The 21852-nt window shown below is 43.1% G+C and overlaps 1 protein-coding gene across 4 annotated transcripts in view; it reads right to left on the reverse strand.

Moving 5' to 3' along the window:
• Positions 1-12812: 12812 nt before the first annotated feature.
• Positions 12813-21852, reverse strand: part of HELZ (helicase with zinc finger) — a 164026-nt gene continuing 154986 nt past the window's right edge. For 2 of the 4 annotated variants that reach the window (XM_036269910.1, XM_036269912.1), the window contains exons 32-33: positions 16449-16698; positions 12834-13453 (exon numbers count right to left, since the gene is read on the reverse strand). In XM_036269910.1, the coding sequence (XP_036125803.1) occupies positions 13116-13453; positions 16449-16698 (588 nt within the window). In that variant the 3' untranslated portion in view covers positions 12834-13115. Of the gene's footprint in view, positions 13454-16448; positions 16699-21852 lie in introns of all 4 variants that reach the window. The other 2 variants (XM_036269913.1, XM_036269914.1) reach the window with 2 other exon arrangements.

Consider the following 21852-nt stretch of genomic DNA (forward strand, 5'->3'; position numbering starts at 1 on the left):
ACCCTTTCGTCCAAGATCTGACCATCCAGCTGCTGAGGCAAACAGGCCAGGGCTAAGGAGTTGTTTTAATCACATCCTACTATTTCCCTGCCAGGGTGAAGTGGAAATGAGGTGTAAATAAACCCAGGAGGGGGGCGTACCTGTTAACCCCGGGGCCGGCGTTCAGGGGGGCAGCTGCCAGGACCTCCTCAAACCCTCATCTCCCCGCTCACTCAAGTGCCGTAATCCCCACACAAGGCACGGATCCCGCCGGCCAAGAAAGTTCATTAAGGTAATCGCCGTTACCAGGAGCCATGCCATCTCCTCTTCTGACTTTGCTCCCGACCAGAATTTTTGGCCTCAGCGGGAAAGACCCAACCTCTTGGACATTCTTGCTGAGTTGGGATGAGACTTGCCTGTCCCTTCGCCCACAAAGCGGTGCTGGTAACCCCGCAGGGAAGTGGAGGCTGGGGGTCGTAATCACAGCCCGAGGGTTCTGGGCTCCAGCTGGGGCAGTTCAAGACCAATTTCCAAGTCACCGACTCCTGGGCTCACACGCCTCCTGCCCCCGCCCGCCGGGCTGCTGCGTTTCAAACAGGTCTCTGGGCAGCGAGGACGTGTTTAAAGCACTAATGAGCTCAGTAAAACCGGGGATGCAGTTTTACCTGGAAACGGCCTAGAGGCGGGGAGCTGACAATGTGTAATCTGCCTAATGGGGAGGAAAATGAGAACGGGAAATGCCACCGCCAAGGCTGGCCCAGCCCTGAGAGGCAGCCAGGAGCCCGCGCCAGCCGAGGGCGCCGGCCAGGCCACAGGGCACAGCAGCTAAGTGGTGATGGGTGTGACGACAGAGGGACATTCGTAGGAACACAGAGGGCCCCAGCTGTACAGGTTCCACAGGAGTAACATTTACCAGGAAGGACAGGTGCTGCCTGTCTCCCCTCTCCTCGACCATCTTCAAGTAGCGATGTCTCCAGACCGGGAAGGGCAACCTGGGAAGTGTGTTAAGACTCGGCTCCTTCCTCGGCCCGAGAAGCCCCCTCTGGCCTCCTTGCACATAATAGACTTCAACTGTTTCCAACGGCAACAAACAGCATCGTGCACTTAATATGACATAGGCATCCTCCAAGGAGCTCAAACGTGTGCTGGGACTTTCTTCGAAGGAGGCCTTCAGACCCTTTCTCCAACACTTTCTCTGCATACATTTCAATTTCCTGCCTGTTTCGTGGATTAGGGTTTGGGTTCTGCCTCAGTCTTTGTGACATTCAGGCCTGTGCCCACCGCTCAGAGAGCAGGGCACGGCAAATAGGCCTGTTTATCTTCCGGACTCCCACAGTTCGCTCATGTTGTCCCCCCGAAACAAAAAGGAAAATAAATCAGCGTCTGCCTTTTATAAATCCCATTTTCAAATAGATGTTTGTGTGCTTCAGAATACTGTGATTGTTCTAACGAACTGATTTTACAAGAATCTGTCGTACACGTATTTACAAGAGTTATAGAAGTAAAACATTTGTTTTATGTGTTATATATTTAGGCCTTACATTTTCAGGTTCTAACATAACACTTTGTGGTTTTTTGTTTGTTTTTGTTTTGTTTTTAAAAGGATTCTGTTGCTTAGGTTTTTGGAAACCATTAACCACCCTCTGATCTTCAAGGTCCCTTCCAGCTACATCCCACCAAGCAGATCTTCGCCAAAACTTGTAAGAGTTCAAGAAAGGAGTGGGCTCCTTAAAATACGTGTATCTTCCTCACCTGGCGGATGGCCAGGGGAGGTTTCTGAGGAAGGAAGCAGCCGATAAAGATAAATGAACGCTACGCTCCTATTCCCAGCACTTAGCCCCTCTGTACAGCTCAGGGAGTCTGCACGCCTTGCTCTTTGAAGGAAAGGTTGTGTTTTCCTCAGAATCATCCCAGCAGCTAGAACCTCCCCCGCATCCTTTTGTTCCAACCCCTCTGCACAGCATACAGCATACAGTATGCAGTGCCCTTAGGACACACTGCTACCTCGACCGAGTGCGTGCGCAGGAATGCTGCTACCTCGACCGAGTGTGTGCGCAGGAATGCTGCTACCTCGACCAGTGCATGTGCTGGGGTGCTGGTACCTCGACCAGTGCATGTGCCAGAGTGCTGGCACCTTGACCAGTGCATGTGCCAGAGTGCTAGTATCAGAGTGCATGTGCTGGGGTGCTGCTACCTCAACCAGGGCACGCGCCGGAGTGCTGGTATCAGAGTGCATGCGCTGGGGGTGCTGCTACCTTGACCAGGGCATGCGCCGGAGTGCTGGTACCTTGACCAGTGCATGTGCCAGAGTGGGAGTATCAGAGTGCATGCGCTGAGGTGCTGCTACCTTGACCAGAGCACGCGCCGGAGTGCTGGTACCTTGACCAGTGCATGTGCCAGAGTGGGAATATCAGAGTGCATGCGCTGGGGTGCTGCTACCTCGACCAGGGCACGTGCCGGAGTGCTGGTATCAGAGTGCATGCGTTGGGGTGCTGGTACCTTGACCGAGTGCATGCGCCAGAGTGCTGTTGAAGGGGAAACGGGCTGGGGGAGCGCGTGCAAAGACGCTGCAAAGGGAAGAATGGGAAAGTGCGGTCAGAAGGCCTCTAGTAGCAAGAGAGGAGCTTGAAAGAGCTCGTGCTCCAGCTGGTTCCCTGACCTCAGGTGTCTGCAGCCCAAGCGGTTTGTCCTCGCGCGGCCGGAGTGGGATGGATGAGGCCGGGTCAGCTGTGGTCGCGGTAGCACAGAAACCGGCTGCGTCTGTCCCAGACGGGCTAACTTCCAGGGCTGGAGCACCACCGCAGAAAACGTTTTCTCTTCCACCCTCCCAGTGGAACTAGCCCGGTAGGAATCATTTCAGTCCTAGAAAGCCTACAGGGTCCCCCCCGGGGAGGAGATTTGATGTATCAGAAAAGCGTGTTTGCTCACCCACCTTCCTATACTTTCCTGTTACTTTTGCCCCAGGTTTATGTAACTTACTTGAAGCCTGGTCACCAAGCTGAGGGTTGAATCTACAAAACTTTCTCTTAGAAGAGCCTCTGCCTGGTTTTGTAAAAACACGCATGTGCCTGCCTTCCGAGCAGATGAAAGGCCTAATCAGCAGGTGGACACGGCCCCTCCCTGTCGGCTCCCTTGAGTCTTTTGTACATAAAGGAAACAAAGCCCTGAGGACTAATTAGAGCATTTCCGAGTTTTCTTTGCAAGCCCTCCTACACTTCCAGGCACTCTGCTCACATCAAGAGGGCTTGTCATCAGATTACACTTCTTCTATTCAATTAGTGAGCAAACAACATCAAACCACATTCTCCCCTGGTTTCCTTTGCCCGGAGCCGAGAGCCTGAGGCAAGTGGCCAGCGGCCAGGCCCACCTTCCCGAGCCCCGAGCCCTTCGCTGGATTCATCCCAGCGCCTAACCAGGGCCACTTCAATCTCGGGGATTATCACGTTTTCCGAAACCATGGTTCAAATCAATTTGCAGAGCGTCAGTTTTAATGAGCTAAGAGTGGGATGATACCCCAGATTTTTGCAAGCTGTGGTTTCTATTCAATTTAATCACCTCCCTCGGTGAATTTAGCATCAGCCAGAGCTTCAGACAAAGGGGGATTTCATCACTCTCCCAGAACTCTGCATGGCAGGCATATGCCTACAGACCAGGATATGCTCAGGTAGGCAGCATCCATCAAAACTGATATCACCATGGTGAAGCTGTCAAACTAAGGGATCTAACAGTGATACCTGGCAAGTCACAAAATACTTGTGGATGCTAATGGTTTGTCGTTGCTTGGAGAGCTGTGTGGAGTGGGCGGGGATGTCACTGCACAGGAGGGCCCGCCCCTTCAGCCCCGCAATCACCCTGCCACACTGCATCGGCAAAGGACGGCAGCAGGGAGGGGAGAGTGTCTTTTTTTTTCTTTTTAATTGGTTTGAGAGAGAGAGAGAAACATCAATGTGCTGTTCCACTTATTTATGCATTCATTGGCTGATTCTTGTATGTGCCCTAAACAGGGATCAAACCCCCACCCTTGGGATAATGCTCTAACCAGCTGAGCTGACCGGCCAGGGCTGGGCACAGGGTCTTTACGTCCTTCTCTCAATCAAAGCCTGTGATCCAGTCCGGCAGGAGTCCAAGGCCCGGCCACGTGCTAGGTGCAGAGGCCTGAGGATACAGTCCCTGCCTTCCAGAGGCTCACACACTCCTAACCACAGCCCATAAACTGTGCTAACAGAGGGGTAAGGCTTAATCACAGGCAGAGGAAAAGGGAGTGGAGGAGGTGGAATTTAGTCTTGAACAATAACTAGAGCTCCCCAAAGTAGACAGGGGCTTGGAGGTCCGAGCGCTGAAGGGCATGGTCCGGCGACGCAGAGAGCCCGGAGTCAGAGCTCATCCAGGGGAGGCACAGCGACCGGTCCGGTTTAGTCTGCCCTGTGTGTGTGCTCGGAATCAAGACTGGAGGTGCCTCGGAAACCCGGCTAGGAAGTTTAGGGTGTGGTGGGAAACCACCGAGGGCTTCTCAGGAGAGAGTGGCACGGCCAGGCCTGTGGCGGAGGTAACGAGAGCGGGACCGGGCAGTGCCATCAGCACGGAAGAACAGGGTTTCCATCCCGAGGGCACCGGTGTGTGCCGACAACACACAAGTCAAGCAGCAGAGCCCCCTTCAGACCCAGGGCACTTGGCTGCGGAAAACCCGCCACAGGGGCCCTTGGATGCTCTGGCTCAACTAGGTGCAGGGCACGTGTTCTCCGTTCACCAAGCCAGCCTCCCGTCTTCACGCTCCCCCTGCCCTCCACGCAGGACGCTCCCACCTTGCAGTTCGGGTGATTTTTTTTTTAATCCTCACCCGAAAATATTTTTCCATTTATCTTCAATCAGAGTGGGAGGGAGAGAGAGAGAAACATCGATAAGAGAAACATCGATAAGAGAAACATCGACTGGTCGCCTCCCACACGACCCCCAACCAGGGCCAGGGACCGAACCACATCCGAGGTACATGCCTTTGGCCGGAATCGAACCTGCGACTCTTTGGTCTGCGGGCCGACGCTGACTGCTGAGCCGACCGGCCAGGGCGAAAGAATTACATTTTCTCACTAACGTCCGCACTAGTGTCAAAGAGCACCAACACGGCACAGGATTCACACCCGAGAAAGTCCTCATTGCGTTTCCCACTCCTCGTGGGCCTTGGGTACTTCATCCGGAGCACACGGCAGCCAGGGAGCCCTCCGTCCACTTGATTTATATGCGAAGTGTTTTTCTTTTCCACACCCAGAGATGATTTATGTTGTATCACAGCAACTCAAAGCAGCACGATTCCTAGCTTAAAAAATGACTCACTGCAGTGGGTGAGAATTATAAGGTGTCCTTTTGAAAGGCTGACTGTCCTAGCTACTTACCTTGCACAGTATAGTCAAGTTAGATTTACGGTGCCACATTAATAAGATGTTAAAAATAAAACAGCCAGGGCGCACAAGGCACTGTGACCTGCTAATGCTTCTCAAAGTCGCGTCCCGGCAAAGAATGATTTCCCCAACGAAAACAAGACCCCGACTCCAGCGATTTTCTGCACAGCCAGCATTTGGGCGGGGGCGGGGGGAGTGGGGATCAGGGGGTGCGAGGGCTATTTCACAATTGCCACGTGCTACTGCGAAGTGTATTACGATACCCCCGTAAAGTATTGCTGGAAACTAGGTTGAGGAGTTCTGAAACTCGGGCCGCACAAGCCCAGCGTGAACAAGAGTCATTCATGATAAGGTTGTTAAATTCCTAAGGTCCGCGTGGAATGACGTCTTGAAAAGGACGCGTTTTCTCACTGACCACTGATGTTTTTTAAATGTTCAGGTAACACTTCGAGCCTTTAGGCCTTTGCTACTGCTGATGTTCAGAGATTTAAGTCCAGCCACCAGTTTCTGGAAACTGGAGTCACGACTGTACCAGGAAACGCTGGATTCTGTCACTTGAGCTAGTTTTGTGAATCAAAGCAAAGTGCTGTGTGTACCTGGTCGGGCCTTTGATCTTAAAAAGTGACAGGAGACAGAGAACGGTGGTTCACACATAATAAACAAATCTCCAAATTATTAAAAAGGCGTTTTATTATAAATACATTTTAGTTGTAGCAGTAAAATACATTTTGTGTTACCATGAATCTTTTAAAACAAAAGAACTTCACTGAGACAATGATCACAAGGTAGGAATTATAGACCCCCCCCAAACTGAAAACCTGTTCTAAGGAACCAAAGTGGCTAAAATAATTCCAAAACTAAGTTAAAAAAGAAAAAAAGGAAAAAAAAAAAAAAGGAAGAAAATAAACCCCCGAGTGGCTTCGGGCTATTTTATTCTTCAGGTACTAGAATCTCTCACATGAGGTGTCATTAACTTCAGAAAAACCAATCTGATATCATTTCGCTGTGAATTGTGGTTTCATGGCTGTACAACTGGTACTTGTAAGAGATGGAAAGTGACCGCCGCAGTTGACATTAGCCTCCCTTTGGAAGACTTGCCAAGTAAGGCCCAGTACGAATTTGCTAAGTCATTGATCGTATGAAGTAAGCTGAACAAGTTTAGATAAGAACTATCTTTTTGAAGCATTTAAAAACAAAAGCAAAAAACTATGTCACTAATAACAGGACCCTTTAATAAAATGCAAACAAAACCCATTACCTTTATAGTTTAGAGGAGAGGTATTTCAATCACCATATTTACCTAGCATACTACTACTACGTATAACCAGTACCTTCATGGGTTCCAAAGAATCAGGTCAGATGACTGGCACAGGGAGCAGATGCAGTACAACGTCATATACATGGATTTCTAGGAAGCAGGCATAGTCTGGATGCGTGAAAATCCAAGACCCTTCCTCCGTCTGGGACAGGGGGCTGAGAAACATTCTCAGGTGTGACTGACACGTTAGGACTTCCACCCAGGCAAAGGAGCCCTCTGACCTACCGAAAGATAGAGGTTTTCGCATACAAGGCATCGTGCAAAGCAAAATGTCAATGAAATGCAGCTCCCGTGAGCTGGCAGGGGACGAGGAACCTGTGCTGCAGGGAGCGCACCAGCGGAGGGCGCCGCGCCCGTGAGCCGGAGTACCGCAGAATCCCAAAGCCGAGCGTCCACCACGGAAGGCTGTGACCTCCACACCTAAGTCATTCTGCAATCTACCGCCTTAGAAATAGGTTTTCTCTTTCTAGTAGCTCAGTCCATTCAAAGCCAAACTAAAAAACCAGAGGCAGAGCCCAACACCCCTCAAGCTACAGTCCAGAGGGGAATATTAGCAGTGACATTAACACCCAAAGACCTGTCAGGTTTATTGTATCATTGACAGCTTCCTTCTCAAAAATAACCTGCTCATACATGTACACCTATGGTAGCTCATGCTGTGTAGGTGGTAGATTCCCCTAGACTGTTTTGCAAACACATACAGATGTTTTCAAGGTAGCCAAGTAGTCCGATAATTATCCATTTTCCGCCATATACATCACTGCACCTGCTGACATGGCAGAGAATCCAAAATAATTCTATCAACCTGAGAAGTACGGAATTTGAAAAAAAACCCGTTGCCCCCCGCCCCCAATAATGAAAACTACAAACACATTACCTGGGGACTATCTACTGCTTTCACCGCCACCTTAGGACAGGGCCTCCTGAACTTGGTGCCCAGGGCACCCCCCCGACGTTCTCACGATTCCCTCCACAAGCCTCATCTCCATGTGTCCGGGTTATCGAGACAGATCCTCCGCACATCAAACGAACGCAGTTTCCAGACCAAAGCCCAGGCTGCAGGGAACACAAATCCAAACTCACCCTAGAGGAGAGAGCTTCTGCACACTCAGGCCTCGCTGGGCCGCGGGCTGTCCAGAAGGCTCCTCCCTCCACAGAGCTTCCGTCACTAATGCTCCGCTCGTGGCTCGGAATTACAAACGCGTCTCAACAGCTCCGTGTTTATACTGAGTGGATACATGCATGTTGAAAAGACCTTGAGACTTTCTCCAGACCAGTGTTTCTCAAAGGGGGGTACTTGGACCAGCAGCGTCAGCAGCACCTGGGAACATGTTGGAAATGATTGGTCTCCAGCCTGGAATCAGAAACTCTGGGGACCGGCCACCTGTATTTTAATAAGCCCTCCATGTACTGCCGATGCTGGCTTAGGTTTGAGACCACTGCTCTACCCTGCTTGAAATTCTAAAATCTTAAAACAGGACAGACTTTTAAACAGACACTTCTATGTGACTTCTGCTGTGTTCAAACCTATGTAATTTGCCACCCCTGTCCCTTGCTTTCTCAAACATCAAAGAAAGTATTAATGAAAAAATGTATTTCAAGAGAATCAAATATCTTTTTTTATGTAATACTGATTTCTCCTCCTACACATAGTTCTAAGGCAGGCAGTCACATGCTAGAATGGAAAATAAAATACAGAAGAGACCTCATGCATGAGGTGTAGAAATAGCTAGAAAGACTCCCCAAGAACCTAATGAAAATTCCATAATATTGTTTAAGAACTCATAGAATTATATAAAATTTACTATGCTTTATGCTTAATATTTGTATCAAAATAAAATCTCTCTGTTGAACAAATTGCAAATAAAGTCTGGTCTAATACTCTGATTATTGAAACTATAGGTATACGAATGTCTCTGGGTTTCCTTAACAGTCCCACTTAGAAGCTTTAGACTACTACTGTGTAACTGGGTATAGGATTTCACCCCACTTCACACCACTAAGTCTAGATCCTTCTATGAGATAACTCCCTTCAAAAAACATTTAGAAACTCCTGTGACTGTTTCCTTCAAGTTTATTGCAAAGTAGATATTTTTCAATCATTTCAAAAATTTTTAATGTTACATTAAAATTTTTTCAGTGTTTCATCTGCTATTCTAGTTTAAAGCAGTAGCAATGCCATTTTCTGCATGTGTTTAATAAGAACGTTAGACGTTAGTCAAGTTCACTTCTTGAAACAATGGTCTTGAAACTGCGCGTGAATTCAACAGGCGTGAAAGGAGTAAGTGAATGCAGCAGCTTCACTGTAAAATCTCAACAAATAAATACCCAACCTCAAGGAGATGGAAATGCGAGAAGCCTAATATAATGAGCACGTTGAAGACTAACATGCCACGTACTCTTGACATCTCTATGATGCGACGGACATCACTGAAGTGATATTTGAACAATAAATCAGTCAAGACATTATCCATTATTCGTAACTGCTAGGTACTTTGTGGATCAGATGGCAGAAAGGGGAGAGAAAAATCAGATCCATTTAGAACATTTACTTGAGATACAGGAAGACACACTGGGTGGTGTTAGAAGTTAAGGTTTTCATATGCTGAGGGGATGGTTAGCAGGAAATAATGTCTGGTAAGTCATAAAAGACAAATTACTACCTTTCTGGAGCTAGAAGAAAAGAAATGGTAGCTAAAATAACATTTTAAGGCAGCAATTTGTATCTTTCAATATATTTAAAGTTTTAATCTTTTATTTTTTTATAGACTTTCTGGGATTCCCTTTTTTAAAACAACTCCGACAGGAAAAAATGCTATCTAACAGGTGTCTTTTTTTTAATGGCTTTTCCAGTAAATCTAATTTTCATAAAGTAGTTGAAATCGACAATGTATCTTGAAACTGTTTTTCACACCCTGGCTCTTAGGCAAGGTGGCTCTCTCTAGACAAGTATCCAGAGATACATTCTTATATGTTTACAGCTTTGCTCTTGAGATGTATCTGCAGGGAAAAAATTAAACATGTGAAATCAACTACACTAGAGCAAGATAATGCTATATATTAATTATCTCAAAGTTAGAAAATTCAGTTAGCTTTCTCAGCAATTTCAACGTGTCCATAAACAAGGAAGCTATTTCCACAAATCGGCCTTGGAGATGGCTTTGTTTAATTAGGAAATGCTTATTCAGTGGGAATTCTGCTTATTTTACCCATTCTACAACTCTCTGAACTGAAAGGACCAACTGATGTTTATACTAAACCTGAACTTATTCTAGACTCTCTGATGAAAACCCCCACAAAGCAGTTTGTTATTTCATACATACAAAATGACCTCGATAGAAAGCGTATCTGTCCGAGGACAGAAAAATTAAGGTCATGTTAGTTTAAATGGTCAATAATTAACTACTGATGAGTCAAAAACAAAGCTCTGCTGTAACAACTTGGCAAAACACTTACCAAAATGGCAAACAAAACTCCCTTTAAAAACACACCGGAAAATATCCATGTTACACTTGGATGAGGCTCTTCAAATCTTAACTAAAAATTAATTTTCAGATCAGGAAAACATTTCTAGCATACCTACTTTATAAACTGTATCACCCAAGAGAATTTCTTCAAGGTAAAAAAAAATCTTAGCACTGACATTAAAAAGTGAAATAAAAACTAGTTCTGGCAAGAAAAAGGGAACGTCCCCGTGGTACAAAGAACGGCGTAGAAAGACGACGTGTGAACAATGAACCTCACTTAGAAGAAACCTGTTCTAGAAGACAGGGACGTTGGCAATACTTCGTATTATCCAAGAGCTAACATGAAGTTTTCTTTAAAGAAAAGTTCCACCTGACTCTAAGGCTGGAGCTAGTCTTCAAAATAAGTTGTTTAAAAGTCTGATGTTTAGGTACTTGCTGTGGTTACCCAGAGAATAGCGGAAACAGCATGACTGGTACTCAGAAGCCAGGCTGCCTTTCGGCGGAAACTTGCAGCGATCCCTGCAGTAAGACTTGCTCATAACCATTCAAGACATTCCGCACACACAACAGAGGGAAGATGAGCTGGAAGGACGGCGTACAAGACTGCTGAGAAAGAGTAAGCTTGCTAGAGGTGGAAATCAGCACACGCACACTCACGGCAGAGCAGGGAACTACTAAGTAGCTATTAGTTTTAAATTTTATTTTTAAAGAAATAACTGTTTAGAAGAGGGATGTCACAACAGCTTCCTTATCCAAAGCTTTCATCATTGATATATTTATAGAAGGTTCTGGGGTATGCACATGGCCTCTTTAAGTAAATATAAATATAAATAATTTAAAGATGGGTAATTTTTAAAGGTTCAAGTATGGAGAACAGAAAATGAGGCAAGTACCTCATGACACGACAGCTCTGTCGTCATATTATCCACATGCTCCTGAACATTTTCTGGCCCGTGTTCTAGTCGGTAGATTTGTGGGGGAGAAGCATCATCACTGAGGAGAAAAGGACTTTTCACAGACATTTTCACGTCAGAGAGACCTAGTTTTCATCTGGGCTGTGTCTTCAGTTTTGTCACAGAGTTGGAAATACATAGCTAGGTGACAACATTTATTCTTCTTTCCTGGTGACTCAAGGATGTTGGGTAACAGCTGACACAGATCGACATGGGGATCGGACATCACGCAGAGAAGAGGTGGTGCCGACACTCGCTGGCTCGCTCGCCGACCGGGATCTACACTGAGCGCCCGCACGCTGCACCTGCAGGCCCCCGCAGCCCGCCCGTGCAGCCAGCCAGACGGAGCTCGGCGACAGGCGTGTGTCCTGCAGCTTGCCAACCTTCAACTAAAGGCACTCTCTTCTCCTAAGCTGTCTGAGGGCTACAGGGGGCTATGGCTGGCCAACGCCGACCAAACTCGTCACAGCAGAGATGGAAGCTTTGGCCCACGCCACTTTCCGACCCCGGCTGAGAAGCCGACTGCGGAGCCACAATGGCTATTCCTCCAAACAACTATTTGGGGGACGGGTCATCGGGACCCACTGGTTCATTTGCAATGTTTCCCAACCTCATCTTATTTTTTTTCAAGTTATATTATAGTTTCAAGATACTTCTGAAGGATAAGTGGTAGTACTAAATCAGGAAAACGGTAAGGACATGCATCGCTTCAAACGTGTGACAAGACCACAAGTTTGAAGAGGGTCAACGTTTTTCCTTTGGATATTACCAAAGTTCATTCAAAACAACTTTTAGATTGTAGAATATATAAGATTGCTATTTAAAGTTTATATTTTTGTACAAGTTCAGTGGGGTTATTTTAGAAGAATCAAAAGACATGAAAAACAAGGGTAGTGTTCTGCCCCAGACTCTGATGAATCTGGATGCATCTTTGACAAACATCGTATTTCTTCTTTAATGGTGTTCCTCAAACCGAATGGCGAAATATCTGAACTGCCATGTATAATGTCACACTGTAATGTAAACATTAAATAAGGTACCAAAATTTTTACTGGAGAGGGAATAAACCTTAAAGCGGCACAAGTCTTTATACCACTGGCGTGGGGGGAGGGGGAGCCAGATTACAAACATTTACACATGCATAGTGAGGAAAAAAAGATTTTTACTAAATTCACGCATTTTTAAAATAGTTATCAAGTCTACTAAGCACCAACAATCCTAAAAAGTTTTCAGCTTCATGATCTGTTTAAAAAAAAACACACTATCAAATTAACATTAAAAACAAGCTTGAAGTGTAGCTTGTCCAAAAAATAACTAAGTATGCCCATGTCTTTTCACATTACAAAAACACTGGCACACACACGCCTGCGAAGAATGCCTTTGACTTCACCTACGGGGATGGAGACTCCATCAGCACATCATGCGGAGTCCAAAACTATAAAAGTTTTAGAATGCAGCATCTTGTTACAAAAAAAAAAAAAGCTGATAAAACTTAAAGTATTTAGAAGATGCTGCCCTTTATTTTAAAAAATTTTAAATGAATTTAAGCAAAAATAACATACATTTTGTACATAACTGGCCATTTCTGGTACAGAAACCCAGCATATGGTAATATTATTGAATAAATGTAAATGCTACTTACAACTTTTTTTTCTTTTTAAATACATTTTAGACAAACTTTTTTTTCTCTTTTTTTTATAGTTGCACAATTAACCTTTTAGCTGCTAGCTTGATGCAAACATATGTAACAATACACAAATTTAAAAATATTTTTTATTCTACATAAAAGCTGTCAAAATTCCGACTCACGTCAAAAACGCAAAATAATGGAATATACTTTTTAAAAAATTAGTTGCAAGTCTAGCAGCAAAGCAATTAAGTGAGAACATATTTAATATTAAAACAAAGGGAACTGTGCATCTATAGATGAAGTCCAACTATCTTAATTCTATTGATACAAACAGAAATTAAAACATTCTCCCTGGAGGCAAAAAAATAAAAGTGATTATTTAAAATAGGAGTAAAAGCCATTGCTGCCCGCCGAGCTCCCCAGGCTGAGTTCCTGGAACAGAGACAGAGGGTCGCTACTCTTCTTGGCCTGCTCCGGCGGGGGCCTGGGCTTGGGGGGCGCCCGCAGAGCGCTGGCATAGGACATGGCGGGCTTGCTGCCCCCTGAGCTCTGCTGGCTGCTGCTGCTGGCCGACTCCGCAATCTGCTTGTTGGGCATGAGGGGGGGGAACTGGCCGAGATGCTGCAGCACATTGTAGTTGAAGGAACTGGACACCTCCAGGTTTTCAGACTTCAGTTGATCCTCAGCGGGGGGTTTGACGGTCTTGGGTGGAGCTAAAAACAGAAAACAGTGACAATGATTACAGGTGAGCCCTGTGATACTCGTGTATCTCATTAACACATGTCACAACTGGTTCTCATCTCCAGGGACTCGAGGACAGGACAGCCACAAGGACAGGCAACTTCTGCCACAGAATGTCAAAATCACAACACATCTAACCAAACTTCTCTTATTAACACTCAAAAGAGAACCCACTACATGAACCGGAATAGCTAACATACAAAAACTAAAGGTCAAGTCTGAAGGTTTGCTTTCAAAAATCTAATTTGTACAACTGGACATCTGATATTTATTATTTTAACTGCTCATGGTTTGAAAATGGAAACAAACATGTTCTTTCTTAAATAAAAACCTGTATAGGCAGACTTCTGGTCAAAATAGCTTTTATTATTAACCAAAGGAACAGTAGTACTAAATTCTACTTCTTAAAAATGCTCCTTTTCTTGCAATACATACGCAAACACGGAATAAGGTGAAGGAGAAACAGCTATACACTTTAGTTCACGTTTCCTATCATTTGCCTGACTTGCAAGGTCCCTTAAAATGTGACTCTACTCTTCCTAATTCTATTGTCCACTAAATCGTAACCCGTTTCCAAACACTGCTTTCAACTAAAGAATACTACACTTTATCTCCTAGCAATGAGGAAAATAATTTTATATTTTTATAAAAGACCATAAATGGCAGGCACTTTGGGCATTTGTTCCAGAACTTTCTACCTTATCAGCTCAGGTCAGATTTTTATTGATTTTGGCCAACAGCTATCCTAAAATTTAGGTGGGAAAAATAATGAAATGATGTTGTCTTAAAAATAAATTATAATAGCCCTGGCCGGTTTGGCTCAGCGGAAGAGAGAGTTGGCCTGCGGACCAGAAAGTCCTGGGTTTGGTTCCCGCTAAGGGCACGTACCTTGGTTGCAGTTTGTCCCCAGCCTCAGTTGGGGTCCTGTGGGTGGCGACCAGTCAATGTGTCTCTCTCACACCGATGTTTCTCTCTCTCTCTCTCTCTTTCCCCGCCCCCCTCCCTCCCACTCTATCTGAGGATAAATGCAAAAATGTCCTCGGGTGAGGAAAATAAATAAATATATAAATTAAAAAAAAAAAAAAATCAAGGAAAAAGTAACAAATTTCCATCACTGGTTTGTAATTTAGATGTTTCTTAGGAAATTCAAATATGATAATAGGAATGTATTTATGTTAGACCTTTAAAATGACAAAGCAACCCCAGGCAAAATACAGCTTATACATGGTAGGTATTAATGAATGTTTCAAAATTAAAGTAACAATGTCGCCCTGGCCAGTCTGGCTGAGCAGTTAGCGAGTCAGCTCGAGAACCAAAGAGTTGTGGGTTCAATTCCGGTCAAGGCTGCGTACCTCGCACCTCGGTTGCTGTTTGGTCTCCAGTCCTGGCCAGGGTCATGTGGCAGGCGGCCGATCAATGTGTCTCTCTCACATGAAAGTTTCTTTTTCTCTCTCTCTCCCTCCTACTCTATCTGAAAATCAATGGAAGAATATCCTTGGGTGAGGATTTAAATAAAAAAGAGGGGGACAATGTCTTACCAGGAAGCAAAACAAAAAATTGTTTTTTAAATTACGTTTTTATTGAATTTTTTAGAGAGAAAGGAAGGAAGACAGAGATAGAAACATCCATGTGAGTGAGAAATATTGATCACCTGCCTCCTCCACACCCCCTACTGGGGATCAAACCTGAAACCTGGGCATGTGCTCTGACTGGGAATTGAACCCAGATCTCTCTCAGTCCATGGTATGATGCTCGATCCATTGAGCCACAACAGCTGGGCTAAAAAAAAAATTTTTTTTTAATCCTCACCCGAGGATATTTTTTCCAGTGATTTTCAGAGAGAGTAGGAGGTAGGGAAGGGGGGTCAGGGGGAGAAACATCTATGTGAGAGAGGCCCACTGATTGGTTGCTTCCCCACATGCCCAGATCGGGGTTGGGGATCAAACCTACAGCCCAGGTACCTGCACCTGCCCTTGGTTGGGAATTGAACCCAAGACCCTTCAATGAATGGGCCCACACTCTAACCACTAAGACATACAGGCCAGGGCACAAAAGCAAAATCTTTTTAATGCTTTTTGCCCTACAATGTCTACTGCTCTAAAAATATGATTGTATGGCACATACTCAAAATGGGTCAGTTACAGAAACAATGGATTCACATTCTAAAGATGAACAAAATTAATTTCAAATACAAAGGTTGCTACCAGGACAGAAATTCACCAAAGATCACAGACCTGTTCCCAAAGATCAATGTCTATAGCCTACAAACAGAAGGCTATAGATCACAGAATGAAACAGTAGCATTCATTTCTTTACATTCAAAACATACACATGAAAAAGAGGGAACAAAGGACAGATAAAAGTGCTTTCACACTCCAGGCGAAAGAGGAAGACTTCAGACAGCCTGTCAAATATCACAAATTTAGAGCCTTGTCTATTCCAATGCTTTTTTTTTTTTTTTAAACTCTTTAGCCTTAGATTTCCCAGTTCATTAGAATACAAGAAATAAACAAAGGATTTCTAAATCTCAAAATGTTAGATTTTACTGATTTCTTTCATGGCCAAACTCTATTGTGTCTCAAAATGTCAACAACTTTACTGGCAATAAATCCTTGAAAACTGGTATTGACCTAATCAATTCTACCATCCCCCACTATGAAGAGAAAAAACAAAACAGAAAACAAACTTTTCCAAAGCAAAGGCAAGTCTAGTATTTAGAAACACATTTTAAGTTCCATTTTCTCTTTCACTCATTCACAGGTCAGAATAATCAGCTCCCCATACAGATAGATCCACTTACCTTCCAGACCATATATATGAAATCAATATGGTCTTAAATGAGTAGGTATGCCTGAGGCTACCTATGAGCTAAGACCATTTAATACTGTCCAAAGTTAATGCATATGGGGGAGCTGGGAGAGAAAACTCCATAAATAACCAGTTCTAGCAGCCCGGCAACTGTCTTACCTATCAACTCTCTGGGCTGAGCTGTCCTGCTGGAGCCATTGCACGGAATGTTCTGATAGGGGGTAGATGAGGTGGCGTTTACCCAGGACTCCGGGGATAAAAAGCTGAAAGAAGATTGGTTATTGTGGTCCTGAAGCTCTTTACACTGAGCAAGGCTGTCTTGAGGAGTGCTTCCTTCTTCAGAACAAGGCTGGACTGAGCTAGAGATTCTTCTTTGGTACAAGGGCCGACCAGGTCCTCTGGGTTCATACTACACAGAGAAAAAGGACAGTTCATAAATCAGTGCAACTTACGCTCCCTTCCTCAGGTACACAGCAATCTCACTGTATTAAGTATAAATTCTCAAAAATATTCTGTCTTTTATGAGTGGTGTCACCCTGGGCAATTGACTTAACCTCTTGGGAACTTCACTGTAAATGTGGCTTCACTGTCCACAGTATCTACCTCTTAGGATTACTGTGAGAATTAAAGGAGTTCAGCATGCAAAGTATTTAGAACTGTTCCTGGCACAGTGGAAGGATTTGTTGTTATATAATTACTTTAATGTAACATATAAAGATAAGATTCCGTGATAGCTCTCAATCATAGGATTGGCTTTTATTGCCCCCTATACCTACATCCCTCCTCCCCCCAGTAATAGATTTGCTGTTCAGTTTGTGATCACTATGATTCTAAGGAATCCTTCCTTTACCATTGTTGCTGGCAATAATTGGAAATCAAGTACTGGAGGTTAGATTACAAAGGACAGAGTTGAATTGGCAGTCACAGCAAAAGGCTTTTTGGGAATTTAAGCACAAGCAGATACTGTCAGGCCGATTAAATGGGGAAATGGTGGTACAGGCACTGTGAGGGTAAAGCCATCACAGAGAGAACCACCAGAATATAAACCAGGGAAGAAATGGGCCTGGACTGGCTGCCCTTGTGTAGAAAGGCAGGAAAGGGAGGAAGGAGAATAAGTCTCTAGCTATTAAGTGATAAATGCCCAGATGGTTTCTGCAAATCCGAAATTTTAGCTACTGGATGAGAAAGGCAAAAGATAATACTGCCATCTAGTTAATTCTTTCTTTTATATATATTTTATTATTGTTCTGTCTCTAAGAATACTATCTAAATTCATCTTTAATTTTACTCTGCTTTAAAGGCAATTATTTTTCAATGGTCAAGATCATTCTGAATTTGATTCTGGCTTTCTAGAATATTATCCATCCTAACTAATGAGCACATTTGACATTTCTTTGCCTACCTCGTTATAGTACGGTATTGAGTAGAATAACCAACCTTTCTAAACTGCGTTATGTTGTCTATGGCAAGGCAATCCCCAGATGACTGATCATAATAGCTTGTGCAGTATGACTTTTTCCTATCAATGTTTGTTATGACAATGATTAGCTCATATAATCAAAACGAAGTGTTTCTTTCTATTACCAGGCCCTGAGTGTTTAGCCCAGTCACAGTCTGAAGGGGATCACATTCTGAAGTCTTTATGTGTGAATACTTAAGTATAAAACTAATGTCTGCTATGGCCTCAGAAGGAACAGATTATAATAATCAAATCCCCTGCTGGTACAGAACACTAAATACATTCATATGAATTTCAGGCATTGATTTTATAAACCCTCTTTCATTAAATACTTAACATATACACACCAGCAGCATAAACAAACACCTTTTTTGCAATGAATAGATGTACAAATCACAAAGCTTAAATGCGGAAAATGAAAAATCAGAAGGTAATAGAAGGCTGATAGAAAAGGAGACAATATTCCATTAAACTTTTTAGAAGACATGTATCATTTGTAGCTTCCACACAGTTGACGGGCATAGCAGGATGTGTAGAAGTCATGTGTCACATGATCAGGACAGCTCTTAAGTAGCTATTGACAAAGATAAATGTGTATCTGAAATATGAAATTCAATTACAAATCACATGACTATGACTAATCCTGTGTTAGAAAAAGAACCAAAACCTGAAATTGTTTTTATGTTCTTCAAATCGGATAGATAAAAATTGAAGATTTTATCTGTATATATAAAAGTCTATTGGTACATCTATTTCATATAACATAGATGAAAATAAATGCATGAAAATAGAATTTGCTACTTTGGAATCTGTCCTCAAAGGAAATTTGAGCATAGGCAGAGAAGTCTTGGTGACCACCGAACAAAATTATTTATATACCAAATAAATAACATTTCAGCAATTTTTGTTTTCAGCTTACACAGCCTATACAAGGTTTGTTAGATTTACATCTGAGTATTTCATTTTTCTTTGAGTTATTATAATTGTAATGGTACTGGCTTTCACATTTGGGTTTCCAATTGTTCAGTGCTAGTTATAGAAATGAGATTGATTTGTGTGTGTTAACCTTATATTCTGAAAGCTTGCTAAATTCACATTAGTCATAGGATTTTTGTTGGTTAGTTGTCTGGGTTGATTCCTTGTTTTCTTCTACATTGACAATCATGTTATCTGTGAACAGGGTCAGTTTTATTTTTCTTTTCCAATCTCTATGCCTTTTTCTTTTTCTTGCCATACTGCACTGGCTAAGACTCCAGTACAATGTTGAACAGGAGTATTGATAGCAGACATCTTTCCTTGCTCCTAATCTTAGAGAGAAAGCATTCAGTCTCTATCATTAAGTATGATGGTCGTTGTAAGATTTTTATAGGTAACCTTTAAGAGGTTAATTAAGGAATTTCCCTTCTATTTCTAGTTTTCCAACAGATTTTGTGAGTGGACGCTGTGTTTGTCAAATGGGTGTGGGGTTTTTGTTGCTGTTATGTATTGATATAATCATGTGGGTTTTCTCTTTAAACTGTTAACAGGTGGATAACACTGATTTACTTTCAAATACTGAAGTAGCCTTGCATTCTAGGAACAACCTTCAACATGGTCATAGTGTATCATTTTGTATATCCTGCTGAATTCAACTTGCTTATGCGTTGTTGAGAATATCTCATCAATGTCCACAGATATCAGTCTGCAGTTTCTCTTTTTTGTACTATCTCTGTCTAATTTTGGTATCAGAGTAATGCTGGCCAATAAGCAGTTTTGTTATACATTAGGAACCATAATTTTTTTTCTTTATTGATTTTAGAGAGAGGGGAAGGAAGAGGGAGAGAGACAGAAACATCAATGAGAGAAAACACCGATGGGCTGTCTCCTGCACACTCCTCACTGGGGACGGGGCCCACAACCTGGGCATGTGCCCTGACCAGGAATAAAACCAGTGACCTCTTGGTGCATGGGTCGACCCTCAACCACTGAGCCACACTGACCAGGCTCATGTGTAATAGGTACATTTTATTTCTTCACATATTTAAACTTGGAGTTGCAAATTCCAATGCCTGCAGAGCCTGGTCTACAATGTGTAAATCAGATTAGGAATTAGACAATATTAGAGTTGTGCTGTGATAAACTAGACAATACATGCCCAACACTCAAACCAGTGAAGTGTAATGTCCTAAAACCACTGAATAAGCAAACAGAACAAAGCTGGGCCATCAGCATGTACTCTCGGAGTTAAACTGTATCTGGGGCATTTAGGTATTTAAATTTTTTCGCAATTACACAAAATTTAACAGTCTATAAATCTCATACAATAAATTCAACTATATATTCTCATACAACAGAAGGTTATTGATTCACTAACAATATTGATTTTTTGGAGATGCTCACAATTCTCTCTAAATCTAAAAATGTTTTAGGCCTCAATTTATTTAGGCCTGGATTTGTGTGATCCAAGGGGAGGCAAAATAACCTTGACCTAAATTAAAATGTAAAGAATATGCAAAAATTCTGGGGCAGAACCTAGATCTTACTTATGTACTTCCAGCACCTAATATATCTAATAAAAGTCCTCACCAGATATTTGACAAAAGAATTAAAAGGAGTGTTGAATAAATGCTGTATTTTCTATTTAATTTTCCCCAAGATGTGAAGAAGAAAATCTCGACTATAGAACACTCTTGGGCTTTACTAACCTACTTCAATTTAGCTCCCCATAAGGTTATCATCTTATGTTTAAACCAATATGCTCCAGTTCTGTAGAGAGGTATAAGTTACCTAGAAAGGAGGGAGGAGGAGTATCACTGTAAGATAAAAATCTATCAATATTAGCAAGCCAGGAAAAGTATTTAATAGCCCTGGCTGGTTTGGCTCAGCGGTTAGAGCATTGGCCTGTGGTCTGGACAGACCTGGGTTCAGTTCCCGCTAAGGGCATGTACCTCGGCTGCAGTTTGTCCCTGGCCCTGGTTGGGTCGTGTGGGTGGCAGCCACTCGATGTGTCCCTTTCATGTCGATCTCTCCCCGCCCTCCCTCCGACTCTACCTGAACAAAATATCAAAGAATGTCCTCAGGTGAGGATTAAAAAAAAAAAAGTACTTAATAAATTATAGAATAATATTTTTTTTAAAGGCATGACTCCTAGTTAATGGTGGGAACTGGCCCAAGACTCCACTAAAATAATAATAAGTGAATATAAAAGATATGTAACAATCAAGAGCAGATGAGCAGCCATCCATAGAGGCCACATTTCTGGACTTTTCTGGATGAACAGTATCTGGAAGAAGGCAGAGTTATAGCTCGCAGCCAACAAGGGCATTAATCCGCCCTGCAGAATTCCGCAAAGGCTCGGCCCCAGAAACACCAGTTACAATGGAAAGTGAAGAAAAGATGAAGGAATAAAATTGGGGGGATTAATTGAAGTCTGTACGGGGAACAGCTGGTCTCACTCGGCACTCCTCCCCAACAAGCAGAAGGATTCAAGGGTTACGAAGTCCCCAAGGCCTGCTAGGCCATCAGTCATAAGACATTCATAAAACTCCCAAATTGCTTTTCAGTAACACAGATGATCAAAGGTCACCAGACATTTAAGGGATGTCCCCAGTATAAAAGGATAAACAGGAAAGAAGGGAGGCCCAGGAAAAATAAGTGATGAATTTAAAACATTAAAAAAAATATGTTTAAATATTGTTTTAGTTGTTACTGAAAATCTAAAACAAAACAACAAACCCTCAATTGGTTTCCTCAGAAAAGGCACCGCATTTATAAAAACAAAAATAAGATGTTAGGAAAAATCTAAGACTAAAGAACTCTGGGAAATTAAATATTTGAGGGCTCAAATATAAAACGCAATAGAAGTGTTTGTAGATAAAATCAAGGAAATCTTTCAGAAAGTAGGAAAAAATACAAAGTTATCAAACATGAGAAGGGAGGAAAAAAAGATTTGGAGAATCCAGGGGGTCTAATATCGTATCAACAGAAGTTTCAGAAAATGAGAAACAATGAGATGGCAAGAAATTATCAACGGAATAATATCAGACAATTCCAAAGAGCTGAATGAAGGGTGTGTCTTTACCTAGAGCAGCTGTTCTCAACCTGTGGGACCCCTTTGAGGGTTGA

This window comes from Molossus molossus, unplaced genomic scaffold (genome assembly GCF_014108415.1).
Source record: "Molossus molossus isolate mMolMol1 unplaced genomic scaffold, mMolMol1.p scaffold_m16_p_19, whole genome shotgun sequence".
NCBI classification, from domain to species: domain Eukaryota; kingdom Metazoa; phylum Chordata; class Mammalia; order Chiroptera; family Molossidae; genus Molossus; species Molossus molossus.